This window comes from Symsagittifera roscoffensis, chromosome 1, assembly GCF_963678635.1.
Source record: "Symsagittifera roscoffensis chromosome 1, txSymRosc1.1, whole genome shotgun sequence".
NCBI lineage: Eukaryota > Metazoa > Xenacoelomorpha > Acoela > Convolutidae > Symsagittifera > Symsagittifera roscoffensis.
In genome coordinates, this window is record NC_087062.1 from 46,353,908 (window position 1) to 46,381,877 (window position 27,970).

Below are 27,970 nucleotides of genomic sequence, written 5' to 3' on the forward strand. Positions count from 1 at the left end.
TTAATTAGCGGCAAAACACATTTACGCTCACGATTATATTCTCGTACCGCGTGTAGGAGGAGTTAAGCAAGAGTTTGCTTCCTGTCAGTTACGCGTTTGAAGTTAGTGTTCTGAATGCTAATTGTTTTGAGTCTGCTAAAAATCCATTTGCTAAATTGCCTAGCACAGACTACTTCCAATACTTGGCCCACTACACAAATGAATTATTACCAGTGCTCGTTGCTTGAGGGTGAAGCAACATTACCCAGACCAGAAATATAACCAAAAAAGTTATATGTAATTCGTAAACAGAGGCACAAAAGCGGTTCGCCGTGATGAGCCGTGCAGCTCTTGTGTTGGTCCTTTCCACCGTAGATAAATGGTCTTAATCTTAATCTAACCATTCTCAAAAGTACTCAAACGATGAAAATTACCCATATTGAAGTGTTCGAATTATATTTCGACCAAATTCGATTGAACACGTGGATGTTGTTGGACCTAAAAATCGTAGAGGACAGTCCCCTATTCGAACAAAATTGTGAAACAGTCAAAAACCTGGTCGGAAAATTGTCGAATAATATTTCAAATTTTATTTGAAAACAAAATACTGCCAATCAAACATTTAATCTGTGACAAAAGTCCGAGAAATAATGATTTGCCTATAAAAGTAACTATATAACGAAGTTTTGGTGTACCAAAAAAGAAAGTTCTAATAAACGTGTTTTCTTTTAGTCGAGTCAGACGAATCATTATTAGGTAACAAATGAACGAAAATTTTTGCAGTCGTTTTGGTCGAAAGAAACACTGTGGCTCAATCCGGACGGATCACATCACGTTTGTGTTGAACACAATAGAACACATTTCATTTCAAGTTGAATCGATAAGAACAGCCACTTTGGCTCGAGTTGGTCGAAACATCACCCTTAGGTCGAACACAGTTGAACACATTTTTTGGTCGAGTCGGTCAAAACATTACCAAGTTGCATCGATTTGTTCGAAATATATCACGCTTGGGTTGAACACAATTAAAGACATTTTTTTTGGTTGAGTCAATCAAAACAGCCATTTTGGGTCGATTCGATCAAAAATTTCACTTTTGGGTCAAACCCAGGAAATCTAACTTTCATTTTGTTCGATTCGGTAAAAAATATAGCCAGTTTGGGTTTATTCAGACAGAAGAAACATATCACGCTTGGATCGAAAACAGTTGAGAACAATTTTCGTACCTTCGATTTGGTCGAAACTTTTTTATTCTTGGCTGAGTCGGTCAAAAAAAGCTATCTTTGGTCGAATAGGTCAAAACATACATAACTCAAACAGCTCATTCCTGGTACTCTTCACAAGGAAAGCAATGTGTATTATACAATATCTATTCTATTCTGACAAAGATCTATTAGTTTCTTTGAAAAAAAAAATCAAATTTAAAGGTGAAAAAGAGCCAAATTTTGATAAAGTTTGATAGAAAAAATGAAAAAAATCTACGTTCTGGTCTGATAAAACTTGCTAATTGCAATCAAATTACAGATAATTTCAAAAGAATACTTTCAGCAAAATCAGCAAACAATTTTCAGAAAAAAACCACTAATAATGAAGAAAAAAATGTGAGTTGAAGAACTTTGCAAGTTGCAAACAAAAACAGATATTTTTAGGTACATATCTGCGGTATATTTACCATAATACATTTTTTTTAAAGTTTGATCGATTGAAAAAAAAAATACGTAAAAACCTATGTTCTAATTTAAAAAATCTTAATAGCAATAAGTAAACAGATCATTTCAGATACAGACCTGAAAATTAGAACAAAAAGATTTAGAATAAAAGGGATAAAAAGAATAAAGAAAAAATTTATGTGCTCATTTGAACTAATTTTTTCATTTTAAGCAAAAAACAGATACTTGAAGAGATCTTTAAATTTTGGAGCAAAAAAAATTGAGGAAAATCAGAGCACGAATCATAAAGAAAAAATTTGATAAGACTTGCTACTTGAAACCAGACTTGTTAACGGGCCGCCATAATTGAGGCCCGGCCCGGCCCTGCCCGATATAATTCAAGTCGAGCCCGTTGGCGGCCCGATAAATAGGGAATTTATTAAATATCGGCCCGTTGGGGCCCGTTGCTGCTTTTTTGGTAAAAAACAAATTTGTTTCATAACAATTTTAATTACTTGTTTTACTTATTTATAAAGACCTATTTCGTGCTTCGTGTCACGTCGAATTTGTTTCTGCAGTGAATCGGCAGTGAACGTAGTAGTCATGTCGTTTAGCACACTGCAAGCTGTACAGTGCGCACTGAAACATAACATTGGTTAGTCAATAAAAGTAAGGCCCGTTGGGGCCCGTTGACAAAAGTGAAAACCTCGGCCCGGCCCGGCCCGTTGACAAGTATGCTTGAAACAACATTACACAAAATTTCAGATGCTTGCTTTCAGTAAAACTGGTGCAAAAGAATAATGAGAAAAAATATGATATGGTCTGATATAGCTTGCTAATTGTAACCAAAATACAAATTTTTTAAAATACCATCAAATCACTCGAAACAATAAGATTTGACGTTCAGATTTTGCTGCCTTTCGAACTATTTTTTCGGAATTGTCGAAACATGCCTACGTTGTGGCTGCAAAGTGTGCTTAAAGAAGATTGTGTGCACTACTTGTAATTCAAATTTTTTGTATCTGTCTTGACTTGACCTTCAACCGGAAGTTGACATACCAGCTGTCGAAATGCTCGAAAATAAAAAAAAACTGATTTCTCTGAAAATGTGGAAATTTGACAGAAATAAATAAAAGAGTTTTCAAAAAAAACCATTGTGAGAAGTAGAATTGAAAAAAAGTAGTTTTTCTCGAAACCTTTGTGGTTTCTCCGTGTAATTATTCTGAAAATATTTCAGATCACTAATAAAAAGGCGACTATTTTGAGTTCCACAAAATGAAAAGTTTTGAAGATTCGCAGTACTTTACATCTGAGCCTATTGACTTTTAGGTGAGTTTTTTCAAGAAAAGTGGTACACAGAAAGATTTCCAGTAAATCACTTAATTGCTTCTGTTAATCGCAAGTTCAAAGAGAGAAGTTATTTTTAAGAATTATAGTGGAATATTTTCGTTGAATTTTTTCGGATTATGGGCGGACACAAATTACTTTCAAATCAACCCTACCATGTGATCCCAAGAAAAAGCAACAAAAAAATAAATAAAAGGGAAGAAAATGCTCAGTTTTGAAAAAAGGGGTTTTGTTCTATTTTGTTTAGACGGCGTAGCAAATTGCAGTTCATCCTTATTAAAAACTCTCAAATATTTAGAGAAGAAACCGGAACTTTGAACCACTTGTGATTAAAATACGTAACAAGGAATCTAAAACAAACCATAATATGAAGCAGGGGCGGATTTAGGGGGGGGGGGGGCTGGGGGTGGCGGACGCCTTCTTTCCCCCTCAGAGATTCGACCCCCTGCCGAACCCAAAGATTCCCCCCTTTGATACTTTTTCAGAAATCCATTTTTGGCCGACCGACTCTAAAATTTTTCTAAAGGCGCCTTTGAGGGGGAGCGCGCGCCAAAAAAAAACGCGATTTTTTTGTCAAAATTTTTCAAAAAGTGCCCAAAACCGGCTTTTTTGACTGTTTTTTCAAAAATTTGCCTGCGGCGCAGAAAATTTTGCCACAATAGGGTCAAAACAGTGCTTTGGGAGAGCTCGAAAAATCAATTTGGTCGACCTAAAAAAAAAAAGGTCGTGAAAATTTGTCTGTTTATCTGTTGTCGGCTTAGTCATCATATCTTGGAATCAATTTTTTTTGCTGGGCGCGTTTTACGTCAACATTGTTTTTAGTGTTTGATTTAAACCTACAATAGCTAATTTCAATTATCTTGACTTGGTAGCTCCTTCTTTGTTTTTTTTTGTTTCGCTAAAAATCATTTCTTATTGGCTTAATAAACTAATTTTGGATCATTTCAAAGGAAACACAATTTTCAAGTTGGTGGATTTTTTTGGATGTTTGACCATCGGCTTAATGAGATTTCTTTTTTTCTCGTTATGAAAAATTATTTTCAAATTTATTCTGATTTTCAAAAAGGAGTCCAAAGTGAAATATCGCCTGCTCCACTGTGTATGAATTTACCCCTCTAGGGTCTGTTTTTACTTGACTCCTCTGTCTACAGCCTTCAAAAAAAGTCTGTGGGGTATAATTTGACCCATATTTTTGATATTATTTTTTCGTTTTCTTGAAAACTACCCCTCTCAAATCTAAACATTTGGTTTCAAGGATAAGAAAAGCTCCATGCATAAGAAAAGCACCTTGCATAAGCGGCTACACCCAAATTGTTTTTACACGAAAAATTATCGCCCTGGGAATAGTAAAGTTTTTGAACTTTTGACAGTATTTTTTAAAATTTTATGATTTTCTTGATAACTGCCCTCCTAAATCTGAGATCCAGGCTTCAATTGAAATACAGGTTGCGTGAATTTTTTCTGCATAAGCGGCTACGACCTATTTTTCTACACAAAAAGCTCTGTGTCCCGGAAACGTCAAATTTTTTATTTGTTGACCGTTTTGTAGACTTTTCTAGCAAACTATACTGTCAAATCTGATATCATATTATTAATCGAAACAACAAATTGTTAAAAATGTTACCTTTTTAATTGGCTTACCTGTTTGCTTAAGAAAAATTTTAAGGCCTACAAACATTTCAATGTTTTGACAGTGTTTGGAAGTTTTTTGACTTTACGCAAAAACTCTACCCAATTCTGGGAAATTTCTCTGTTTAAGTCCCATAACCTGCTCTTTTCAAAAAAAAAGTTATGGATTTGGATAATCTTTTGACCAATTTTTAGAATTTTTGACCGTTTTCTGGAAGCTTTTTTGAGAAGCGGCGGCGACTTCTTAGTTTTTTTTGTTAGTGAAACGTTATCTCTTTGGGAAAATAAATTATTAAAAAAACTTTTACTCTTCTCACTTATTTTAGTAGAAAAACAACTAAAGTTTTGGGCACAGTCCAACTTTTTGAATCAAATTTTCAGTATAGCATAATTTTTCAGAAATTAAACTTTTCAGTGTAGTAAACTCAATCTATATCAAACCCGTGCCTCTAGCTTTATCCGGGCCCCTAGTTGCTTTATATTGAGACATACGAAAATTCGGCTTCACCTACTCTTTTCAACATCAATTTTTTTTCGAATTTTGTTTTTTCAATGTTTGTAGTATCGCAAGTGGAGCGAAGCTCCGCTTTACCTCTGTCTTTGATTATTTTTTAGAATCCACAATATTTTTTGAGCTAGAATTTTTTTTACAATTTGTTAAGGTACTGGAACATCATTTCTTCAGTTTGATCATCTCTATTCATCAAAAAAACGCTCTTCTCAAAAACTCAATTCATGCAATTTTTTTAAAATTGGAATGAGCAGCCTTGAACATCCTAACAGATTGAGAAGCTCCAAAATTTGATTTCTTTGTATGACACGCTTTGAAATTTTAATGCTCAGTTGGCATACCCAGAAAAGAAACGCTGGACATTTTATTCTCAAAAAACTCAGCTACTTCAATTAAGTATTCAGGAAGAGATTGAAAATGATTTCAATTAAAGCAGGTTGTCTCAAAGAGCGAACACCGAACTAATGAAAAAATTTTTACTTAGAGGCGAAGTTGCACGTTGCATTCACAAGCAAAAATATGACCGATAATGCTACTGGAAAAACTGAATGAAAAAAAATTTGAGTCTACAAAATTTCTTAGGTGACGCACGCCAATTATGAGTCTTTATAATTGCTAATTGACTTAAGCCAAATATGACGCATTAGCATTACCAGCCAATTTGAAAAAAAGTTTCGAACCCTCGTATTTTGGTGCTGGTCTCCTTCCCTACCTCTACGCTGCAGATCCACGATACCTTGAAGCTAAAGTGCTATTTGTAATATAATAGTCTGTGTTAAGTTCCTTAGCATTGGCTGTACTTAATAGCTGGATCAAAATGAACACTATCAAAATGAACACATTTTGTCGCAAAAATTGCATCGCAACAATATTAGCGACTTAGGTTGGAAAAAAAAGAGAGTTCTTACTATAACACAAGCTATGCTTGTATAAAAAACCTTAAAATTTAGTATCCAATTTGATATCACGTGCTAGACGAAAGTGAATTGAAACAAATCAGTTTCAGGAAATATCAGGAAATATTGTAAAAGATTTTTGACTTTCATTGAACTCTCTTTGGATTATGTGCGAGGAACAGGTAGTTTTCGATTCCATCCTACAATGTGATCCAAATGAGCAAAAAAGTATCAAAAGTTGGGAAGAGTTTCAAAATGGCATCAAAAATATTGAAAAATCAAAATGCCAATTATCCATTCAATCAAAACTAATGGCTTTGTACGTATGTTGGCTGTATTAAAAAAATTGTTTTCAAGAACTTTTTAATGAAACAAAATTAGAGGCACCTAACAAACATCGATATATCTTTCTTGAGACATCCCAAAAGCTGGGATGAAAACAAAAAAAAACAGATTTCAATTTAAACTCTGTTTTTTTTTTTAACTTTGGTTAGTAATCAAATAACGGATAGCAATGAATTGCATAAACTGAGAACTTAATTGAGTAAAAAAGAATGAAAATAGGATTTCACGTTCAATTGATTAATGGCAATTGATCATATCGCCAGCAGCAAATGTCTCAGTGTTATCATCATTCACAGCAATATTACGGCCGTCCGTACTAAATGCTTCTTGTGAATAAATTGTTTTTAGAAAAGTACCCGGTTTTTAAAAAAAGACAATAAAAATAACTAATAAACACATTTTTGGCTCGTTGTAGTTAAAGTAGCCAAAAAACTGCTACCCGTTCAAAATCAAATTAGTTGAAAAACAGAAAAACTGTTAATATTTCACAGATGACAGTCAGTTTAGATGAATCAAAAGAGAAAACAAATGTACACAAAAGTTTTTCGTATACACAGACTTACACAAAGTTTTTTTTCTTTGTTTTATTAGGACTACGGACGAAAAATTTAAATACTGTTTTTGTTCCGACTTTCGATACGGAATATTTGTGCTCGGGTGGGTTTTTTTCTTCTGAAAAATGTCGATTTTTTAACTAGCCATTTTTGACGGAATTTTTTGAATATAACTCAAAAAGCATTGTTGTCCTGAGCTTAAATTTGAAAAGATATTTCACCTGCATGCTATTACTGCTCCATAAACCTTAAAAGACACTCGAAACATTCAGGGCTTCGCCCTGATACCAGCAGTCTTGTTTAGTCCTATAGAGTTTCAGTGTGCCGTGTAACCTTTCTCTTCAAATCAGTACTGCAGTTTACTCTGTCTTTAATAATACCTCGTTTAGCATTCGGATGTTTTCAACTCCCCCCTTATTTTTGATTTTTTGAAAATTTAGATTTGTTTACCACATTTTTAAAAGAATAAAGCAATTTTCAGCAAAAACAATTCATAGAAATTGTTAGTAAAAGGGCATATTCGAGGTCTTACAGTGCAACAGGCACGAAGCAATTGTTGTATATATCTGCTTTTATCCGTTTTCCAGCTGTTCACGAAAATACAAATGAGCCAAAAATATTATTGCTGCTAAAATTCGAGAGGGCTAAATAAAGGTATTGATATTTGTTGTCTTATGTCATAGCAGAATTTGCGTTGTAGAAGAAATTCTAAACCTCTACCACAAATTTTTTGTATGTTTGTTTGATGCATCGAAACTGTTATCTGTAAAACATGAACATTTTCCCATTTTTCAATCATTTTATTACTAAGTTGAGGCTAATTTGTATTCTGGTGGATAGCGGAACAATTGCATTATACCAGTCGCACTGTATGGCCTCGAATATGCCATTTTAATAATAACAATTTTTAGTTTAAATGTTTTCTCGGTTATTAAAAATTTGGCAATCAAACTGGAGTTTCTGAAAATCGAGTAAGGTGTGAAAAATAATATGATCCGAATTCTAAACGGTTTATGTGAAACCATGAGAGGGAATGATAATGATAAGGCAGAGTGTAGTAGTGTTTTTCTTGACTGTAACTTTTATCCATTCGGAGATCAAGGCTTTTTTCTTGTAAAAAACTTTTCTTACAAATCTTACTTGCTTTTCTAACTTAATTTTTTATTGAACCTAAACAACTGCGATCTTCGCTTCCACTTGAACTAGAAGAAACGAGTAATCCTTTATTTTCTTAGGGCTGGGATTTGAGTCCCAGTCGAACCTTGTTTTTTTCCGGGAAAAATTGAATTGTCGGACTTTCATTTGTCTGTTTAAATTTTGTCAGTTTATTTGCAAAATCGGGGAATTTCGATGGGCTGTCAGTAATTTTCAATGTAGATGCAATTGATTTTGATTTAGAACTGTAATCTGTGAAAAATATTAAGCAGGACGTTGTATGTTTTCACTGGTTTACTTTTTCGCTTTTTTTTTGCTTAGGCATTTCATTCGGCATGAATGGTGCGATTTAAGCCTAGGTTATAGCTAAGCCCATTGTTGTTGGCTATATGGCCACTTGTTGAAAATTAAAAACTGGTTTAAAAAAAATAGCTGTTTTTTGAATGTTCTCTAAAACTTTTTCACTTTTTTCTTTTATAAAAATTATTTCTCGATTCTGTTATTTTTGTCTCGTTATCATGTTTGCCAATTTGCAAGGTTGCGCATCCATTGAAGCAAAACTCTGCCTCGCCTCTGTGTGTGTTATTCTATCTAGAGTCAAAATTTTTTCTGAGTAATCTCTTAAGTAAAAAATTTCTACAGTCAACTTGTTTAGCTTGATAACTTATTTAAAAAAATGAAAAGCAGAAAAAAGAGAGTCATCTTTTTCTTGGTATTTTTGAATTCTTTCCGATATAAAAGACCGACAGAGCTTTAATATGGTAACACATTCGACCCATACGAGGTTTCTTTGAAGTACCAAAATTTGGGCAGAGAAAATAAATCCTATACTATAGTCTTTTCACATTTCGTGAATTGTTCGGAACAACATTTGTTCAATTTCAACATCTCTATTTAGCTATACATCAGTTCAAACAATCTATTGGCGTTAAATTTAAATCACAACCAAAAAATGAAATGAGCGAAAAAACGGTGATGCTTACAGTTAAATACTGTAACCAAAAAAAGTTCTCTCCTCAAAAAGTTTGCGAGATGAAGATTAATCAAAAAAATTCCAATTAAATTTTGTTTTGAAAAAAAGACGAATATTTCAAAAAAAAAATATCATATTCTATTCTTAGGAACTTCTGCTGGGAGAATTAAACATTTACCACTTTCGAAACTAGACTTCGATAACGTTTTTAATAAACTTTTTTATCACGTTTTTATAATGAATTTTATACTTTCGCAGTTCGATAGCGGAGTTTCCCTTCCTTTCAACAATGGAAAACAGGTGAATTTAAAAAGAAATCAAAATTCAAACAGCAAAAAATCAAACATGAGCGTGAGCAAATTTTAAGGTTTTTCCCTAATAAGTCACCAAGACTTATACAACAATCTTCACTACGTTCATTTCTCTTTACTCATGCCACAAGCAAGGGTATTGCAATCAGGTACTGGACTTTTTTCCCCGAATAAATTTGTTCGCAGAATGGTAATTTTACTAGGAATGTGGAATTTCAATTTCACGACTGCTGACTTACTGACTGATGACATGCTCTTTTTCTTGAAATTTTAAATAAAACTTTCATCATTGAGATAAAAAATAAGGGAAGTTTCTTTCAGGTAAAATCTTTTTTTATCAAATGAAAATCTTAAAGAAAGTTTTTTTTTCGTATTAGTGAGTTTGTTCTAAGTTCCATCGGCTGATTTTCAAAATCTTCAAAAGGCAGTTTGTTTTATCTGGTACGCTTTTGTGGGTTCAGTTTCCATAGCCTGTATTTTTTTTTTATTTTAAATTTCTGTAATTTGTGCCTTTTTTAAGGTGCTTTTTTTTTTCGATTAAGCGATTTCGTCTCATGTTATTTTAGCTTAGTCAAGTTATGATTCGTAGTTTTGAGGGTATTTTTTTGTGCTCTCATGTGTTTCGTCAAAGAAATTAAAACTCGATAGTTCAAAAAAAATGTATGACAACTTTTTCTTCGGCTCAATTTACTTTCTCCTTTACTCTGTTCTATTCCAATCTTCTCTTTAATATTTATTTTTAATGTCTTTCAAATTCCCTCCCAATTGGCTTACGGGTAAAGCTGTTGCCATTGTATCTTAAGGTCTAGCGTTTGCCTCTCGGTCGGAAAATATTTTTATCATTGTATGGAATTGAAAAAAAAAATGCGGTTCAAATTGAATTGTTAGATTTTCATTTGTCTGCTCAAGTTTTGCCCGCTAAGTTGCCACATCACGGATTTCGCTTGTGTTCTAAGCAACCTTCATTCAGGTGCAAGTGTTGTTCATTCTAGTATCAGGGGACAAATTGAAAATTTTAATTTTTTTTCTTTGAATCATTTTTTGTCGGCTCAACTGGAGTGTGCTCAAAAATTTTTGGCTTAGTTGAAACCAATCTGATTTTCTTGTGCTGTTAGCTACTTTCATTGTAGTTTCAAGTGCGAGTATTGTTCATTGTAGTTTTAGGTGGGGCCTAAAAAGATATTTTTTATAACTTTTGTTTTCGGTTTACTTTTTTTGTTACTTTTAATTTTATAAACCTATACGCCAGATTCTCTACTAATCGAACTTTTTATAAACGTGGCCAACGATAAAGTGATTCTTATCAAAATAGGTCGACGAGGTTAATAGAAAACAATAGCAAAGATAACGCTTAATCGTTTTATCTATTGATACGAGTTTTGTCGATAACGCTTACGAGTTTTGTCTCTTGAGAGGTTTGGAAGTATAGTCCATTGTTGAATGGTTTGATTTGAGTCTATGATTAGTTTACTAATCTTACCTCCCCCCTCCGATTCGGGGCGGGGGAGGGGGGTTGGGATGGCGATAGATTAATAATTACTTGAGACCTGCTTATAACCAATTCAACTACTTTTAAGTTTATAAACCTATACGCCAGATTCTCCAACAAACGCGGAGAACCTAAAATCACATTATAAAACTCAAAAACTGGACACAAAGTTAGAAAAAGACCGCATATTACACCTGCTTCTTCCTATTTTGTTTGAAGGAAAATGTGCAATTACATACATTTTTATGATTGCCTGGAATGCACTTCTTTCGAGACATCGAGAAGTTTAAAATTTTGGTAGACCTAGTTTCTTTTCGATTTTTAAAATAAATTGTTTCATTTTAGACTTGTTTTTTAAAGGTTTGTGTTGCATCGCAAGTGGTTCGAAACTCGACATAAATAAAAAACGGAACTAATTCTACTAAAGTTTTAGAAATTCATTCCAGGCAAAAATGGAAGAAGTCAAGCTTGAGTAGATTCTTCCATCGTTAGAACAAAAATGTCAAAGTTTGTATTTTGTCTTTGTATAAATTTGGATATAAGTTTTTATAAGACAACACAACTAATCGAACTTTTTATAAACGTGGCCAACGATAAAGTGATTCTTATCAAAATAGGTCGACGAGGTTAATAGAAAACAGTAGCAAAGATAACGCTTAATCGTTTTATCTATTGATACGAGTTTTGTCGATAACGCTTACGAGTTTTGTCTCTTGAGAGGCTTGGAAGTATAGTCCATTGTTGAATGGTTTGATTTGAGTCTATGATTAGTTTACTAATCTTACCTCCCCCCTCCGATTCGGTTTGGGGCGGGGGAGGGGGGTTGGGATGGCGATAGATTAATAGATACTTGAGACCTGCTTATAACCAATTCAACTACTTTTAAGTTTATAAACCTATACGCCAGATTCTCCAACAAACGCGGAGAACCTAAAATCACATTATAAAACTCAAAAACTGGACACAAAGTTAGAAAAAGACCGCATATTACACCTGCTTCTTCCTATTTTGTTTGAAGGAAAATGTGCAATTACATACGTTTTTATGATTGCCTGGAATGCACTTCTTTCGAGACATCGAGAAGTTTAAAATTTTGGTAGACCTAGTTTCTTTCCGATTTTTAAAATAAATTGTTTCATTTTAGACTTGTTTTTTAAAGGTTTGTGTTGCATCGCAAGTGGTTCGAAACTCGACATAAATAAAAAACGGAACTAGTTCTACTAAAGTTTTAGAAATTCATTCCAGGCAAAAATGGAAGAAGTCAAGCTTGAGTAGATTCTTCCATCGTTGGAACAAAAATGTCAAAGTTTTAATTTTGTCTTTGTATAAATTTGGATATAAGTTTTTATAAGACAACACAACTAATCGAACTTTTTATAAACGTGGCCAACGATAAAGTGATTCTTATCAAAATAGGTCGACGAGGTTAATAGAAAACAGTAGCAAAGATAACGCTTAATCGTTTTATCTATTGATACGAGTTTTGTCGATAACGCTTACGAGTTTTGTCTCTTGAGAGGTTTGGAAGTATAGTCCATTGTTGAATGGTTTGATTTGAGTCTATGATTAGTTTACTAATCTTACCTCCCCCCTCCGATTCGGGGCGGGGGAGGGGGGTTGGGATGGCGATAGATTAATAGATACTTGAGACCTGCTTATAACCAATTCAACTACTTTTAATTTTATAAACCTATACGCCAGATTCTCCAACAAACGCGGAGAACCTAAAATCACATTATAAAACTCAAAAACTGGACTCAAAGTTAGAAAAAGACCGCATTTTACACCTGCTTCTTCCTATTTTGTTTGAAGGAAAATGTGCAATTACATACATTTTTATGATTGCCTGGAATGCACTTCTTTCGAGACATCGAGAAGTTTAAAATTTTGGTAGACCTAGTTTCTTTCCGATTTTTAAAATAAATTGTTTCATTTTAGACTTGTTTTTTAAAGGTTTGTGTTGCATCGCAAGTGGTTCGAAACTCGACATAAATAAAAAACGGAACTAGTTCTACTAAAGTTTTAGAAATTCATTCCAGGCAAAAATGGAAGAAGTCAAGCTTGAGTAGATTCTTCCATCGTTGGAACAAAAATGTCAAAGTTTTAATTTTGTCTTTGTATAAATTTGGATATAAGTTTTTATAAGACAACACAACTAATCGAACTTTTTATAAACGTGGCCAACGATAAAGTGATTCTTATCAAAATAGGTCGACGAGGTTAATAGAAAACAGTAGCAAAGATAACGCTTAATCGTTTTATCTATTGATACGAGTTTTGTCGATAACGCTTACGAGTTTTGTCTCTTGAGAGGTTTGGAAGTATAGTCCATTGTTGAATGGTTTGATTTGAGTCTATGATTAGTTTACTAATCTTACCTCCCCCCTCCGATTCGGTTTGGGGCGGGGGAGGGGGGTTGGGATGGCGATAGATTAATAGATACTTGAGACCTGCTTATAACCAATTCAACTACTTTTAATTTTATAAACCTATACGCCAGATTCTCCAACAAACGCGGAGAACCTAAAATCACATTATAAAACTCAAAAACTGGACTCAAAGTTAGAAAAAGACCGCATTTTACACCTGCTTCTTCCTATTTTGTTTGAAGGAAAATGTGCAATTACATACATTTTTATGCTTGCCTGGAATGCACTTCTTTCGAGACATCGAGAAGTTTAAAATTTTGGTAGACCTAGTTTCTTTCCGATTTTTAAAATAAATTGTTTCATTTTAGACTTGTTTTTTAAAGGTTTGTGTTGCATCGCAAGTGGTTCGAAACTCGACATAAATAAAAAACGGAACTAGTTCTACTAAAGTTTTAGAAATTCATTCCAGGCAAAAATGGAAGAAGTCAAGCTTGAGTAGATTCTTCCATCGTTGGAACAAAAATGTCAAAGTTTTAATTTTGTCTTTGTATAAATTTGGATATAAGTTTTTATAAGACAACACAACTAATCGAACTTTTTATAAACGTGGCCAACGATAAAGTGATTCTTATCAAAATAGGTCGACGAGGTTAATAGAAAACAGTAGCAAAGATAACGCTTAATCGTTTTATCTATTGATACGAGTTTTGTCGATAACGCTTACGAGTTTTGTCTCTTGAGAGGTTTGGAAGTATAGTCCATTGTTGAATGGTTTGATTTGAGTCTATGATTAGTTTACTAATCTTACCTCCCCCCTCCGTTTCGGTTTGGGGCGGGGGAGGGGGGTTGGGATGGCGATAGATTAATAGATACTTGAGACCTGCTTATAACCAATTCAACTACTTTTAATTTTATAAACCTATACGCCAGATTCTCCAACAAACGCGGAGAACCTAAAATCACATTATAAAACTCAAAAACTGGACTCAAAGTAAGAAAAAGACCGCATATTACACTTGCTTCTTCCTATTTTGTTTGAAGGAAAATGTGCAATTACATACATTTTTATGATGCCGCAGGTTTTTGGCTTAAATAGAGGTCAGAGAACTAACCCTGGAAACTTGTTTACCACGGAGCATTGATCGCCCAAATAAAAAAACGGAAAAACTTTTTTCATAAATTTTTCTTGACACTAAAAAACAATTCAGTCGGTCAATTGATTGCAACCTTTATAAACTTCAGCCACCTGCTCGCGTTTGAAAATGTCTTTTATAGTGTTTTGCCGTTTTTCCTTGGGGGGACAGATAGCTCAATCGGTCATAACGAGGGGGGGGGGGGGGGGGGTAACGGGGATCGTGATTAAACTTTCGACTGAAATTTGACCCTGCGTAATCACACAAAACACTGCTAACATTTGAGTAATCAATTTACCTTTAATTTCCATACTCGAAAAAACTACAAATTTAAATAGTAAACTGTGATCATAGCAAAGGATTTAGTACAAATTTTGAGATAATCAGGTTCAGTTTAATTTTTACATACTTTGGAGAAAAAAGTTCAATATAGATCTACTTCTACAGTTCACATGCGTGCGGGCACCTTGAGTGGTTTGATCAGCATTAGTCGGGAGGCGCTGGCATCTGTGAAGATAGCGTTAGTTTTGTAGTGATTCAACAGCTCTTCCATTGTGGAGAACTCCTTGCTCCCTATCTTCAATCGACTAGGGAAGCCTCCTAGGGATTTGACGAGAAAGTGACGGTTTTTGATATTCGCTTTCAAGGACAGTGTGAAGTCTCCTGGCTACAAAAAGATAAAATTTTCCTTAAAAGTTTTTGAGACAATAAATAATATATATTTTTTTGATAACTGATTGACTAAAAACGTGAGGAGTAAACAGAAACTTAAATTTGGCGCTTTGGTTAGCTAAAAAGGACTCACGTTGGATTCGCTGTCTCGAATTAAGTAGTCACCGAAGTCACCGTAGTACTTGAACAAAATCTCGCACTGGTTGCGAAAAATTCTGCCAAAATACCAATCCTCATTCTGAAACATGCCCATTCTCGGAGGGAGCTCGAAAGGCAGCGCCAGGGGCGAGACGAACCCCATGCCCTTCTCAGACGCGAAGGAGTCTCTATCTTTGTCGTGGATGTGGATTCCAGAGAAGGGAGCCTGCAGATGCTTCATTGGGGAGTCTACTGACACTGACAGGGGAGTGGACAGGTTGGTCTTGGAACCCCCACCGCCACTGTTGTGACTGTAGCTGTGCTTTAACTGAGGAGAAGCATGTCTACTGAATTGCTGGTGCAGTTGATGAGCAGCTGCTGTTGTTGTTGGTTGCTGGGACGACGAGGAGGACGAAATGCGCACAAAAGACTTCTGCACAAGCCCAGTCTCTCCCCGGTTGCTTTGGTTGCTCGCCTCCCACAGTTGAGCATTTTGAGAGCACTCTCTCAGAATGTGCAGCTGGTCTCCTTGGGCGATTTTCAGTTCTAACTGGGTTTTTGGCTGGTAAGACGCGATTGCCACTCCCTGGATGGTTGGAACAGCGCCCACTAAAACAGTTAACATCGAAAGTTGAAGAACACTTTCACAATATTGAAAAAACTAAAAAGATTATCGGTATACCTGCAATATTCCCATTGAATGACGTGAAAATTCAGCTTAAGAAGCAATATAACTGACTCACCATTCGCAACACTGCTAGCACCACACGATTCCTCAAACGCAGAGTCCCGTTTCTTCTCGTCATTGATTGGCAGGTGGCCGTGATTGTTCTGGACTACATAGTTGCTGGGGAACCATCCCGAGGCCAGACTGCTCTGGTTCACACCCCTCCACCAGCCATCGCTTGCCCTCTCTAGCACCACCACCTCCTCGCCGGGCTTCAACTCCAGTTCATCGGGTCTCTGTGCTTTGTACGTATATCTAACAAATCAATAACACCCCACTCTTGTCCTGTTAACCTTCAGAAGATTCAAGCATATTAAAGAAAAATTAAATGCAAATAAAACAAGAATCACCAATTGTCGGGCAAGAAACGCATTAAGTTCCAACTACAATAAGTATTTCAATTTTAAATATATATATATATATATATATATTTTGTTTTTTTTCGAAAACGAATCGAAAATAAGCTTCTCGTATGAGATATTATTATCTAAACTAAGATAAATCAATACAACAATCTGAAGAAAAAATTTCCTCGCATCCAATTTCCCGATTTAGATTAGTTTAAAGAAGGGAACGTTTTTGATAACCTTCTAAAATCATAAATGAAACTTCAAATTCACAACTGAAAAAGCATCAGCATCACTAGCGTGTAACTTGCATCTCCTGGGCTTTAAACAGATTGATGAACGTGAAAAATACTAATATATGAAAAATACAAAAAAAATAAACTCAACGAGGACATCCAACAACGCTTTCTATACCATAAATTGAACTATTTAAAACAAATTCAATTCGAAAGTTCTTTTCTAGCTGAAATGAACAAATCTCCAAAACTACTGGGTTTCAGATATTCTTATTTTATAATCTAATAAAATAAGAATATCTGAAACCCAGTAGTTTTGGAGGTTTGTTCATTTTAGCTAGAAAAGAAAAATTTTGAATTTGTCAAAAAAAAAGTTCAATTTATGATATAGAAAGCATTGTTGGATGTCCTCTTCTATTCTAACTGTTTAATTTATTTTTTTGTAATTTTCATATATTAGCGTTATCCACGTTCATCGATCTTTTTGAAGCCCAGGAGATGCAAGTTACACGCTAGTAATGTTGAAGCTCTTTTAGTTGTGAATTTGAATTTATGATTTTAGAAGGTTATCAAAAACGTTCCCTTCTTTAAACTTATCTAAATCGGGAAATTGGATGCGAGGAAGTTTTTTCTTTAAATTTTTAAAATTTTGTATTGGTTTATCTTAGCTTAGATAATAAAATCTCATACGAAAAGCATAATTTCGATTCTTTTTCAATCATTATTTGATACTAAATAGTTTAAGTTTTAAAAAAAATTACTGACCGGATTCAAGCGTAAATCCTTAGCCGTTACTAGTTTTCTTACTAAGTAGTTAAATTTGAATTTTCGAGAAATTAAGCATGTTTGCTGCATAAACGATTGAATACTGCACACACGATTCAGTGGTTTTGTTAAACTAGTTGTTAACCCGAAAAAAAATATATTCTGATTTGATAACGCTTGCTAATCGCAAGCCTAAACACTACCATGAAAATTAGTGGCAGCACAATAAATTAACCAATGTGGCAACTAAGCCGACAAATCATAAGCAGACAAACGAAAGTCCGACAATTCAATTTTTCCCGGAAAAAATTTTCAATTTCAAACATATTGAAAAAAAATTCCTGCTGGGACTCGAAACTCAGACCTTATTGTACAACGGGCAACCGCGTTACCTCTAGGCTAAGTGAGAAGCCGTCTCGAAGTTGCTGAGGTTCACTAATAAAGCAAATTCAGAAATTCTTAAGAATGAGTAACAAAATTATTTTTTTTCCGGGAAAAAACTATAATTCCCGATTACAAGACACTTGCTTTCGCAAAAATCAAGACTGAACGGGCTTGAGCAGTCACATTTTGAAGCCACATCTAAAACCACTGAGAAAAATGTGACATCAACGCCATAGATAAAACACAAACCATTTAGATAAAACACATCGCCACGAAATTGAGGTGTCTGTTAGAATCCGATGTTTGAAGTATGCGTATGCATCATTAACTAGCATTTCGTTGTTTTTATTTGTCATAAGAATTTCCATTGTCAACTCGAACTCGAGAGCAATAACAATGAAATTATGATCTCTCGTGTATACGTTTGGCAACATTATCAATCAAGCGATAATTGTGTAGGTATGTGTAAATGATTTGAGTCCTGTGTTAATTTTGTCTCTAATATGCTGCGCAAAATAATTTCTTGGCTAATTGCTCAGTTGCGTGGCCTTATCGATTTAATCCTTTCTATTGAGAGCTTATCAAATTAATCCGGTCATTCACTAGTTTGGCAACAGCCCGGACAATTTTGTCTGGGAACCAAATGTCTTGGACACTTTTTGCATTTTGGACTTTTTTATCGGGACATAAATGTCTGGGACACAAATGTCCTGACACGGACAGATGTGAGTTTTCTTTGGAATGTCTGGAATAAGCAATGGAAAAACCCATTTCTATGCCATCGTACCTTCACACTCCGTGACTGGTCAGAACAATACTTATAGGAGCAAACACAAGCAACAAGCGGCAAAAAGAATTCTAGAAAAAAAACGATAACTGGAGTCGCAATATTTAGGAAGCATTGCTTGTGTAGTTACTTTCAAAAATATTCTGGTTCCCGTTCTTTTCTCAACTGCTTCTAGAACCAGACCGCAAAAATTTTAAAGAGTTTCTCTCTCAACATATTTTTAAAATAGTTACAACTTACCTGACTTTTGCGACAAAATCCACCAGTTCGTGGTGAGCAGTAGGACTCTGTCCATTGTCACAAGATGTGTCGAAATAATTCTCCGAGCCACCTTTAGAAGGCGTGATGAACTTGGGCATTAGTACATTGTCATTGAACGATTTGGACTCTTCAGAACTGCTCGGAAACTTTTCCTCATTTGCGGTGTTCAGCCCCGAGACGTGGGATACAGCTTGTGGACTGGATATTTCATTGGCCACAGGGGGCTTTTTTGCTCCTGATTTCTTCCCTCGCGAACTTTTTCGAAATAATCTTGACAGAAATGAGTCTCCATTCACTCTAATATAGGATGAAGGGATGAGGCCGGTCTGACCCAGTGCATTTTTGACTCTCCACCACTCCCCAGTGGCGTCAACTACTGTCAATTTTTCGCCTTTGTAAAGAGGAAGTTCGTGCAATCCACTCGGAATATAATTCAGCTTAGCAACAACCTGGTCAGCTTCCCGACCCATTGCCCTTTTTAACCACCCGTTTAACGGAATATATCAAAGTTCAGGTATCGCTCGTCTATATTTCATGGTTCGTTCGTATTATCTAATGATTAATTTGCATCAGCTTCTGACTCAATCCCCCAGGTGAATAATTCATTTTCGTGAAAAAGTCTAACACTGTGAGCCAATCGCAATACAATTTCTTTTGGAATTTGGAAACCCTATCTAGGTATTGACAGCTGTAGTATTGCACATCTGAAAAAAATAATCACTTGAAGTTGTGCCGCTCCACTTCAGCCTTTAAGTTTTCAATTATTATGACATCTTATTCAACCTCAATTTTATTCAGAACAACCATTTGAGCACGATTCCACTTCAAAAATTGGATATATTGAAGTTGAAGTCACTTCTAGAGCTATTAAAAAGGTTAGGCCACAACTAAAGGTGGTTTCAAAGATTACACGACGAAAAAGCACTGAACTCAAAATAGGAGCTTTTCTGAGTCACGGTCACCTTAGACAAAGAGACGAAGCGGAGCTTCTTGCCAATTGCGACATTACACAAATTAGCCTCGCAAACTAGCTGACAGAAAATGAAACCGATTTTTTTTAAACATTTCAAACCAAAACAAAAAATCCAAATACTGGTCTCAAATGATGCTTCATATGAGGAAAACAGATCAGCAACATAATCTCCGGCGTTTAATAAGTGTTAAGAAACACTTATTGAGCCGAGAAAAATAGGGTTAACACCCGTTGAGCCGAAAACAATTTTTTTTCATGATAAATTTGAGCTAGTAAGTAAATATAAAATGCTGTTTTTCTTCCATTCAAGCGACAAAAAATGAAGTTAAGAAGCCGATATACCATAAATCAAACCATATAGGCCAAAAATAAGCTTTTGAGCTTAAAAAAAGGGCAATCATACAAAGTCAGGGGCTAGTAGATTTGAAAAGTCCGTGATGCGACAACTAAGCTGGCAAAACTGACAGACATACAATGGGTCGACCAGAAACTTTCAATTTGCAAAAAAGAGGTCTTGACCGGATTTGAACCAAGGATCTTGACCGTTCGAGGCATGGTCGTGTTACGTCTAATCTGAAGGTGCCCGAAAAGCTACGGAACTTGAATATAATGTAAATCAAGCAGTAGCGTGCCGAGGGGGAGGGAGGCAGTTGATCCTCCCATCCCTCAATTCAGGTTGCCAAATTTTTCCAAAGGGTCGCCCCTTTTGGTATAATTTTACGACATCCATTTTTGGCTGGCCAACGTCAAAAATTTTGTAACGGCTCCTTGTGCCCCATTAAAAATAACTTTGAGGAGGGAGCGCGCGCCGAAAAAAACACTATGTTTTGGTCAAATACTTTTCAAAAGTGCTCAAAACGTCATTTTTTGACTGTTTTTTACTCGAAAATTTGCCTACGGCGCGGAAAATTTTTGACAAATCAGGGTCCTTTTAGTATTTTTGGAGAGCTCGGAAAATCAAATAACTCGACTAAAAAAGTTCGACAAAATTTCTGCGCACGCCACTGAAATCTAGTTCATCATAATCATTTGATAACTTGTTCAAAATCATTTGATAAAAATCATCAAGACCTATATAAGGAGTCTTCACTACGTTCATTACTCTTACAAATTCTATATTTCGATTTGACAACGCTTGCTAGTCGCAAGCGTAATTAATTGCAGTTTTTAAAGAATTGATAAATTGACGAATAGTTTTTTTTTAAATACGTACCAAAAAAGCAGTAATTAAAAGCGCTGAATTGGAGTGAGGTATTGAAGGTAAGACCAAACCAAAGAGTGACTCTCAATTCTTAATCTAATTTGGCCATTGAATGATTGATTAATTTGATACAAGTTTTGAACAAACTAGAAACAGTCATGCTGGTGTCACCGCGATATAAAATTCTATCTAACAGCTCCGAAAATTGAAGCGGTCCAAGTGGATAGTTTGCATGATTAAAGCTGAAAAATAAACAAAAATCCACTTGCGGAAAAACTTAAGTTCAGAGCCATTCTTTTGATTAAGTCACTACACCATTTTCCAAAACGTCAATAGGAGTAATCAAAACTGGCATATAGATCATCACACTTTTCAGATTTTTGCGACAGCTAAAATGTATATTTGAAAACGAAACGATTGTATACCACGAATATTGTACAGTAATCAGAATCAGTCAGATCGAATATGTAAGACCAGGGGCGGATCTAGGATTTTCTCGAGGGGGGGGCGGATTTTCAAAAAATTTTCCAAAATTTTGACGACCTTTTTTTTTTTTTTAGGTCGACCAAATTGATTTTTCGAGCTCTCCCAAAGTTTTGTTTTGCCCCTATTTTGGCAAAATTTTCTGCGCCGCAGGCAAATTTTTTAAAAAACAGTAAAAAAAGCCGTTTTTGGGCACTTTTTGAAAAATTTTGCGTTTTTTTCGCGTTTTTTTTGGCGCGCGCACCCCCTCAAAGTTAGTATATATTGGCGCCGAAGGCGCCTTTAGAAAAATTTTAGGGTCGGTCGGCCAAAAACGGATTTCTGAAAAAGTATCAGAGGGGGGACCCTTTGGGTCGGCCGGGGGTCGAATCCCTGAGGGGGGGGGGGGGGGGGCGTCCGCCCCCCCGCCCCCCCCTAAATCCGCCCCTGTGTAAGACCACGTATAAATGAACGGCTATTAACTCTTAATACAAAACAGAGGAAACAGGCACCTGGAGGAAGGGTTTGAAGATTTAAATTAAGCCTTTGTAATGTTGAATTATTCTGATCTTTGTTAAACTCATTGGTCCGAAAATCCGTCTTTGGTTAAAAAAAAATAATTGAAGGGATGTGATTCCAAAAATAACCATAGCAAAATACAGTCATGCCAATGCATTTACCACTGTAGTTAATAATTACACCACTGAATGGAATTGAGAAATTCACGTTCCATGCAAGTATCCACACAAAACGATAACAAAACAGAATATTGCGAGCATGCGAGCAATTCAAAGTGATGACCGGATGGGTGAAATAAAAAACTGGAAAGGTAAAATATGATATCAATAAGTAAAGCGAATAGGATTGCAAATTTTACCCCATCAAGTGAGTAAGTTACCTGAAAGGCAGACAGGATCAATGGATTGACCTCATTGATGTCACTTCAAACACAGTTCCTTTTCCTTATTTGACAATTGAAAACAGTTCCTCAGAACTTCGAACTAAGCACTTTAATTATTTAATTACTGCAAAATATACCAAAAAGTTATTGCCCTGTTACCTAGAATAAAACATTTCTTTGACATTACTGAATCGACAATAAACTTCACATTCAACAAGAACTAAAAAAACACTCGATAGCATTGTTTGATGATTTGAAGATGAAAAAATTACCGACACCGTCTAAAATTGACCCTCACGGCCAACTGCCGGACATTAGCTTCCAGCTGTCATACAAAACTACTGAAACTCAGAGGAGGGCCGAGCCAGGTAAGCGTACTTGCATAGCAAATGCAGACAGAAATGAATGTACTTTAATAAAGCGGATGCAGGCCAGACAGTTTGAAAACTCAAAAAAGAAACTATGACAGGGTTTGCGCCCTTCACACATCTCGCCGAGGGCGGCTATAGAAGGCAAAATAAAGGGTTGATATTAGGCGAAAAGTTCCAAATTAAAAAATATATTTTAGCAGAAATCCATTTCCACTATACATAATTTGATTTTCCTCTTCAAACAGCTGAATCATGTTTAGAACTGAACGATCAAAATATAAAGACGGAAATAACTTAATATTGAGAATGAATTTAGATAAAACAACCAACAAGTGAAAATCTTTATTACCGATGCGTCATAACTGATTGTAGCAGCGCATTCACAACTGACAATCCTACCAAAAAATTCAATCTAACATCACCATATCCCTATTTGAAACTTAATACTATGTTTGCTGTGTTTCAGTTTTGTGGGCTCTTCTACCCGAAAAAATTGAATATCAAATCATTGAAGTCATCAGTATTCAATCAAGTTAGAATTAACATTCGGGCCTAAAACGATTTTGTTTGGATATAAAAACAGTCATTAAAGCCGCTTCAAAACTTCCATTAACCTATACAAACTATCTAGGATGTTATTTTCATTAGTCAAGCTGCCTATAGAAAAATTCGAACAACTGGATTATCTGTACCCTATAAAATTAGCCCTAAAATGAACCAGTTCGTCAAAAATGTTTCAGTTTGCCCTGCTTACCGCCTGGTTTTGCCGAGAATTTGTTCAACCAATTGCTCAGCTCCGGATTTTATTGCAGAATTTCTGTATAATACCCAAAAGCGCACAATTTGTCGAATTAAGAAGGAAATTTTCGGACAGAAGAAATTGGTATTTGCATGTGGACCGTCTACTTTCGTCAGGAACTTACTTTGAAATAATTAAAATATTTAAACTTAAAATATTTGTAACGAAAAAAGGCCCAAATTTATAATGGCACTTGTTGAAGATATGAGGCGCGAAATATGTCACTAAATTTAAGAGGGCGAAATGTTTGAGGAGCGAAATGTGTGGAGACCGCGCAATTTTAAGGGCGGTTTTTATTGGATAAAAACTGCCCTCACAATAAAAAAACACCTCGCTTAGGTCATCAGAAAAATAATTTGCCAAGTTTCAATAATGATTTTGCGCCAAAAAGAGATTCCAACATCGGCATAACAGAGACCAGGAGAAAACCTGGTTAAAAAAATTGCTTCGAAATTAGAGCAAGACTGGTTCTGAGCTGACCATCCTCCAGCACAGCAATTTGCAAGAACAATCTAGACGGATTCGAGTGTTAAAGCGACGTTCAAGTGCCCTACATCAGTGTCATGATCAACCTATCCCATCGGGTTGAATAACACTGGTTCAGAGACGAAATAAAACCCCACCAGAAATAAACAACACAAAAGTCCAGAGAGTTGACAAGGCTATAAGGAGCACAAAAAATACGACGCACAAAATATCGGAAAAACCTTCATTAGCAAATAAATTCCAATAAAAATTTCCTTCCCAAAACAAAAATGCCGCATACATTTTCAAATAAAACACATTTTCAACGGAAGCAAATAATTGATTACCTTGAGGATTAGTAAGGAAACTGTCCTCTAGTGCTACAAGTTTTTTTCCGTTAGAAAAACTGTTGACAGAATGGTCAAATTGCGAAGTTAAGTAGCAGTGACCTTACTTGTTTAAGCCCCCCTTTCTAGCCATTAAAATTGACTTTTGGCGTAGATATTGCAACGCTCCAAAGAAGAGGTATGAAAATTCAAGGCGGTACTAAAGAACGGCTTTAAAAAACGGGCGATTGAACCGACAACCTGCGCCTTCAGACAGTCTATTCACAATTAGACCACTGAGGCCTAACTACTCCTCAGTTTACACATTCTTGACTATTAAATAATAGTAAGCAATGAATGCGCTTGAAAAGCGGACCACTCGTGCCATTTGAAAAACCAGATGGAAACCAAATTACACAAAAACGGCGCACAAAAACTGAGATAAATAAATGTGCAACTTTTTTGTAAGGTCAGAAGAATTTTATGTTTGTTTTACCAGTTTCGCCAGCCTATCTGCTTGTTTCTATGTAGCAATGATAATATTTGTGTCAACGGGTTGTTTTTGAGATAAAACACCATGTTTCGCAATCGAACAAGTATTTGCAATGCAATACAAGGATTTGCAATGCAATACATTCAAGTTTTTTTTCAAACTCGTGTCGTTTTTTGTGCGTGGCGTGATAGAAGAAATCTAAATAAAAACCTTAAATTGAGGCATATTAGCCAGTCATAGTAAACATGGCAAATTGCAAATCAGCTCTGTCGGAAAGCGACTAGAAAACAAAAACAATCACAGAAAAATTCTACAACGATTTCAACTTGTTTGCAGATTTTTTTCTATGATATATTACTAGACCCAATTCAAATATTATTTGTGGTACTTGATTTAGCGTGCACAACAACAAAGAAATTTAAATACACTCGAATACAAAGTTCCTCAATGGTCGGATCAAAAAATACATTTTTGTCAAAATATATGAAACACGATTGCAAAGCAGCTCTTCACTTTTAATACAGGCAAACGTGCAGTTTGTTAAAACATACACGGAAGCGTAGCAGAGCTCGGCAGCACTTGCGATGAATCACAAACATAGCATGGCAAGCTAGCCGAGAAAAATGAGACTTAAGTCGAAACAAATAAAATATTGAATGAGAAAGCTAAAACTATCCCGACACTAATAGGAATGGAGATGAAAAATTGGCCATGAAAAATTTAATAAAAAATATTTATAAAAAAACTTCAAAATTGAAACCGATTGTTTTGAAAATATATTTTTACCTTGCAGCAACTAACATACATGATAAGGCGACTAAGCGGTAAGACTAGATTCAAAATAATAAGCAAATTAGTAAAAGAACGCGTATGTAGGAATGGGAATCATGCTCAAAACATGTCAGCGGTTCAGCTGGGAGTTCCAAGGAGATCAGTCCTGCGAACACTGCCCCTGTCGATTCAAAGCTAAAAAGTAAAAGTCATTTAACAAATCACCTTAAAAAGCTAAGACTTATTAGCCTCATTGTTGTGATAAACCTATAAAATAGTTTCAGAGAAGAAACATGTAAACGGATGTTAATATCAACATAAGCAATAACACAAATAAGCATCAATCAGAATTCCCTCGTCTGCGGTTTCACGACAAAACACCATTTTTCTTTCCGAAGACGAAACGATCCAAAGCAACGATGAGCTCATGTGCTGAAAAAGTTGTGAAGAATTTTCACGTAGGTAGTTTGTCGGAAAAAAATCAGGAGACGATAAGATCAATTGAACTTATGATTCCACATGTAAAGGAGAAACTGAAGGATCAACTGCAGAGTATTGTAAGCGTTGCCATTGAAACGGCCGTTAAGAACCTAAAAAGGGACTTATTAGCGGCTGCCAAAACTCAAGTCTCTGCGCAATTAATTTTCAAAAACCTGAAAAAGCTTTCAGAGTGCGAGAAGCTGGAGAACTATAATCGATGAGACAATCTCCGCATCCTTGGGGTTGCCGAAGACCTTGAGGGTGATAAAAAGCATGAAGATATGGAAGCAAAGATGGCGAAAGTTATTGATATCTCAAGTGAAATTGGTGCAAATATATCAATCAGCGACATATCGACAGCTCATAGATTGCCATCACCTTCCCCTAGAGAAAAGCCGATCATTGTTCGCTTTTCGCGAAGAATTGCAAAAATAAATATTGCGCAAAAAGAAATTGATGGCTGACAGAGACAAATTGAGGAATGTATCTATCTTTGATGACCTGAGTCAACCCCGAGCTAATTATTTGAGACTAATGAAGAACGATGAGCGTATCAAATTGGTATGGACCAGAGAAGTATGTATTCATTTTACATGGAAAGCCGATGAAAAATTGTATCGTGTTAATGACCAACACGATGGTCGTAAATTTCTGAACTACAGTGCTACAAGTGTTTTAATTGTTTCGGCGAAAGTCTTTTCCGGGAATCAGGTAGACCCGGAGGCTCATGCACCATTCCCTGCAATAACGAAAAATCATAGTAATTCCGTTATTAATATTATGCTTACTAATTTTCGCTCACTCAAAAAGCACCACGAGGATTTGGAAGCCTTAGTATATAATCTCGAGTCTCCACCGAAAATTTTATGCATCACAGAGACATGGCTCAGTAAAAATGATAATAAGGACATGTTTGTAATCAAAGGTTTTCACTCAGTTTACTCTGAAGTAGGGGGGTCCCGAGGAGGAGGAACAATGTTATAGATAGGTGAAAATGTTCATTTTATTGAGCATATAACTATCAACCTTGACGAATCATTAGGCTTGCTGGTTGAAATCTACGGTATGCGGCTAATTGCCGTAGTAATTTATGTTCCTCTCGGGGTAGATAAAAGAAAGATTGTAGAAGAATTAGATCATGAATTAGACGAATTGTACCAAAAAAATTGAACTAACAAGTCTTTGATCGAATAACATTAATGCAATTGGATTTGATCTATTAATCAAAACCCCTACGAGAGTTTCTGATAGCACAGATTCTCGCCTTGACACTGTGATTGTCCGCAATTTGGAAAACCAAACGTTTCGGTTATTAATACTGAATCCTTGTCTGATCATTACCCAGTTATTCGTGAACAAAGTTTTAAAATGAATTCTCAACAAGATATAACGAAATTTAGCATTTCTAGCTACTTGAGTTAAAGTTGCCATGTTCCTAGTTACTTTTAAAAAAAGACTTGAGAATTCACAGCTAATAGTAGTGGAAGATCTTCATTGTGCGTATGAACGTTTTGCAAATTGCTTAACAGAATCACTGGAAGAATTTGCACCTTAAATCAAATTTTCCGTAAATCAAATGCAGGCTGTTTCAGCAAGCAAATAAGAAATGGAATTTCTAGAGCAAACAATCTGTATCAGCTGTGGAAGTCTGATAAAGGAAATAGCATGAAAAAATTGAAATTCCTGTATAACATAAAAAAAGTTAATAAGATGGTTCGTCAAGCAAAAAAAAACAGTACTATTACAAAAAGTTCAATAATTGTATTGGAGACTCGAGTTAGGTGTTCAAGTTACTAAAAGAAATAAGAGGTTAAAGCCTAAAATTGTGTGGATCTCCAAATTTAGTTGTTGCTGGGAAACCGATTAGCGACCCAATTGCAATAGTTAATTCTTTTAACGCGTACTTCACCACTAGGAACAAGGCTTGCAGATTAAATCCCTCACGTAAACTGTGATCTCTTTTGAATCTCTATCTCACTCCATGTAACTATTTAACAGTTCTCTTCAAGAAAATCTGTACATTCTCAACAGTCTGAAACATAAAGATTCATCTGGTATTGACGAAATTAGT

General features: G+C 35.4%; 2 protein-coding genes across 4 annotated transcripts in view; one reads left to right on the plus strand and one right to left on the minus strand.

The window, feature by feature from the left end:
- Nucleotides 1-27,970, plus strand: part of LOC134857675 (uncharacterized) — a 247,315-nt gene that overhangs the window by 11,439 nt on the left and 207,906 nt on the right. The window lies entirely within an intron of this gene.
- LOC134845150 (SH2/SH3 adapter protein NCK1-like) lies at nt 14,692-27,927 on the minus strand. Of its 3 annotated transcripts, XM_063862030.1 has the most exons (6): nt 21,806-22,430; nt 20,844-21,220; nt 18,637-19,361; nt 15,894-16,132; nt 15,146-15,759; nt 14,692-15,007 (listed from the first exon to the last, which is right to left on the minus strand). In XM_063862030.1, the coding sequence occupies exons 3-6, from the start codon at nt 19,125-19,127 to the stop codon at nt 14,789-14,791; spliced, it is 1,563 nt and encodes a 520-aa protein (XP_063718100.1). In that variant the 5' UTR covers nt 19,128-19,361; nt 20,844-21,220; nt 21,806-22,430; the 3' UTR covers nt 14,692-14,788. The 3 variants fall into 3 exon arrangements, with proteins under 3 accessions (XP_063718100.1, XP_063718106.1, XP_063718114.1); XM_063862036.1 differs by lacking the exons at nt 20,844-21,220; nt 21,806-22,430 and adding an exon at nt 27,804-27,927; XM_063862044.1 differs by lacking the exon at nt 20,844-21,220.

Coding starts and splice junctions, on each gene's coding strand:
- LOC134845150 (XM_063862036.1), bottom strand. CDS start 19,127: ATGGGTCGGGAAGCTGACCAGGTTGTTGCTAAGCTGAATTATATTCCG. Junction 15,760..15,893: donor TGCTAGCAGTGTTGCGAATG/GTGAGTCAGTTA, acceptor TAACTGTTTTAG/TGGGCGCTGTTCCAACCATC. Junction 15,008..15,145: donor TTCGAGACAGCGAATCCAAC/GTGAGTCCTTTT, acceptor ATCTTTTTGTAG/CCAGGAGACTTCACACTGTC.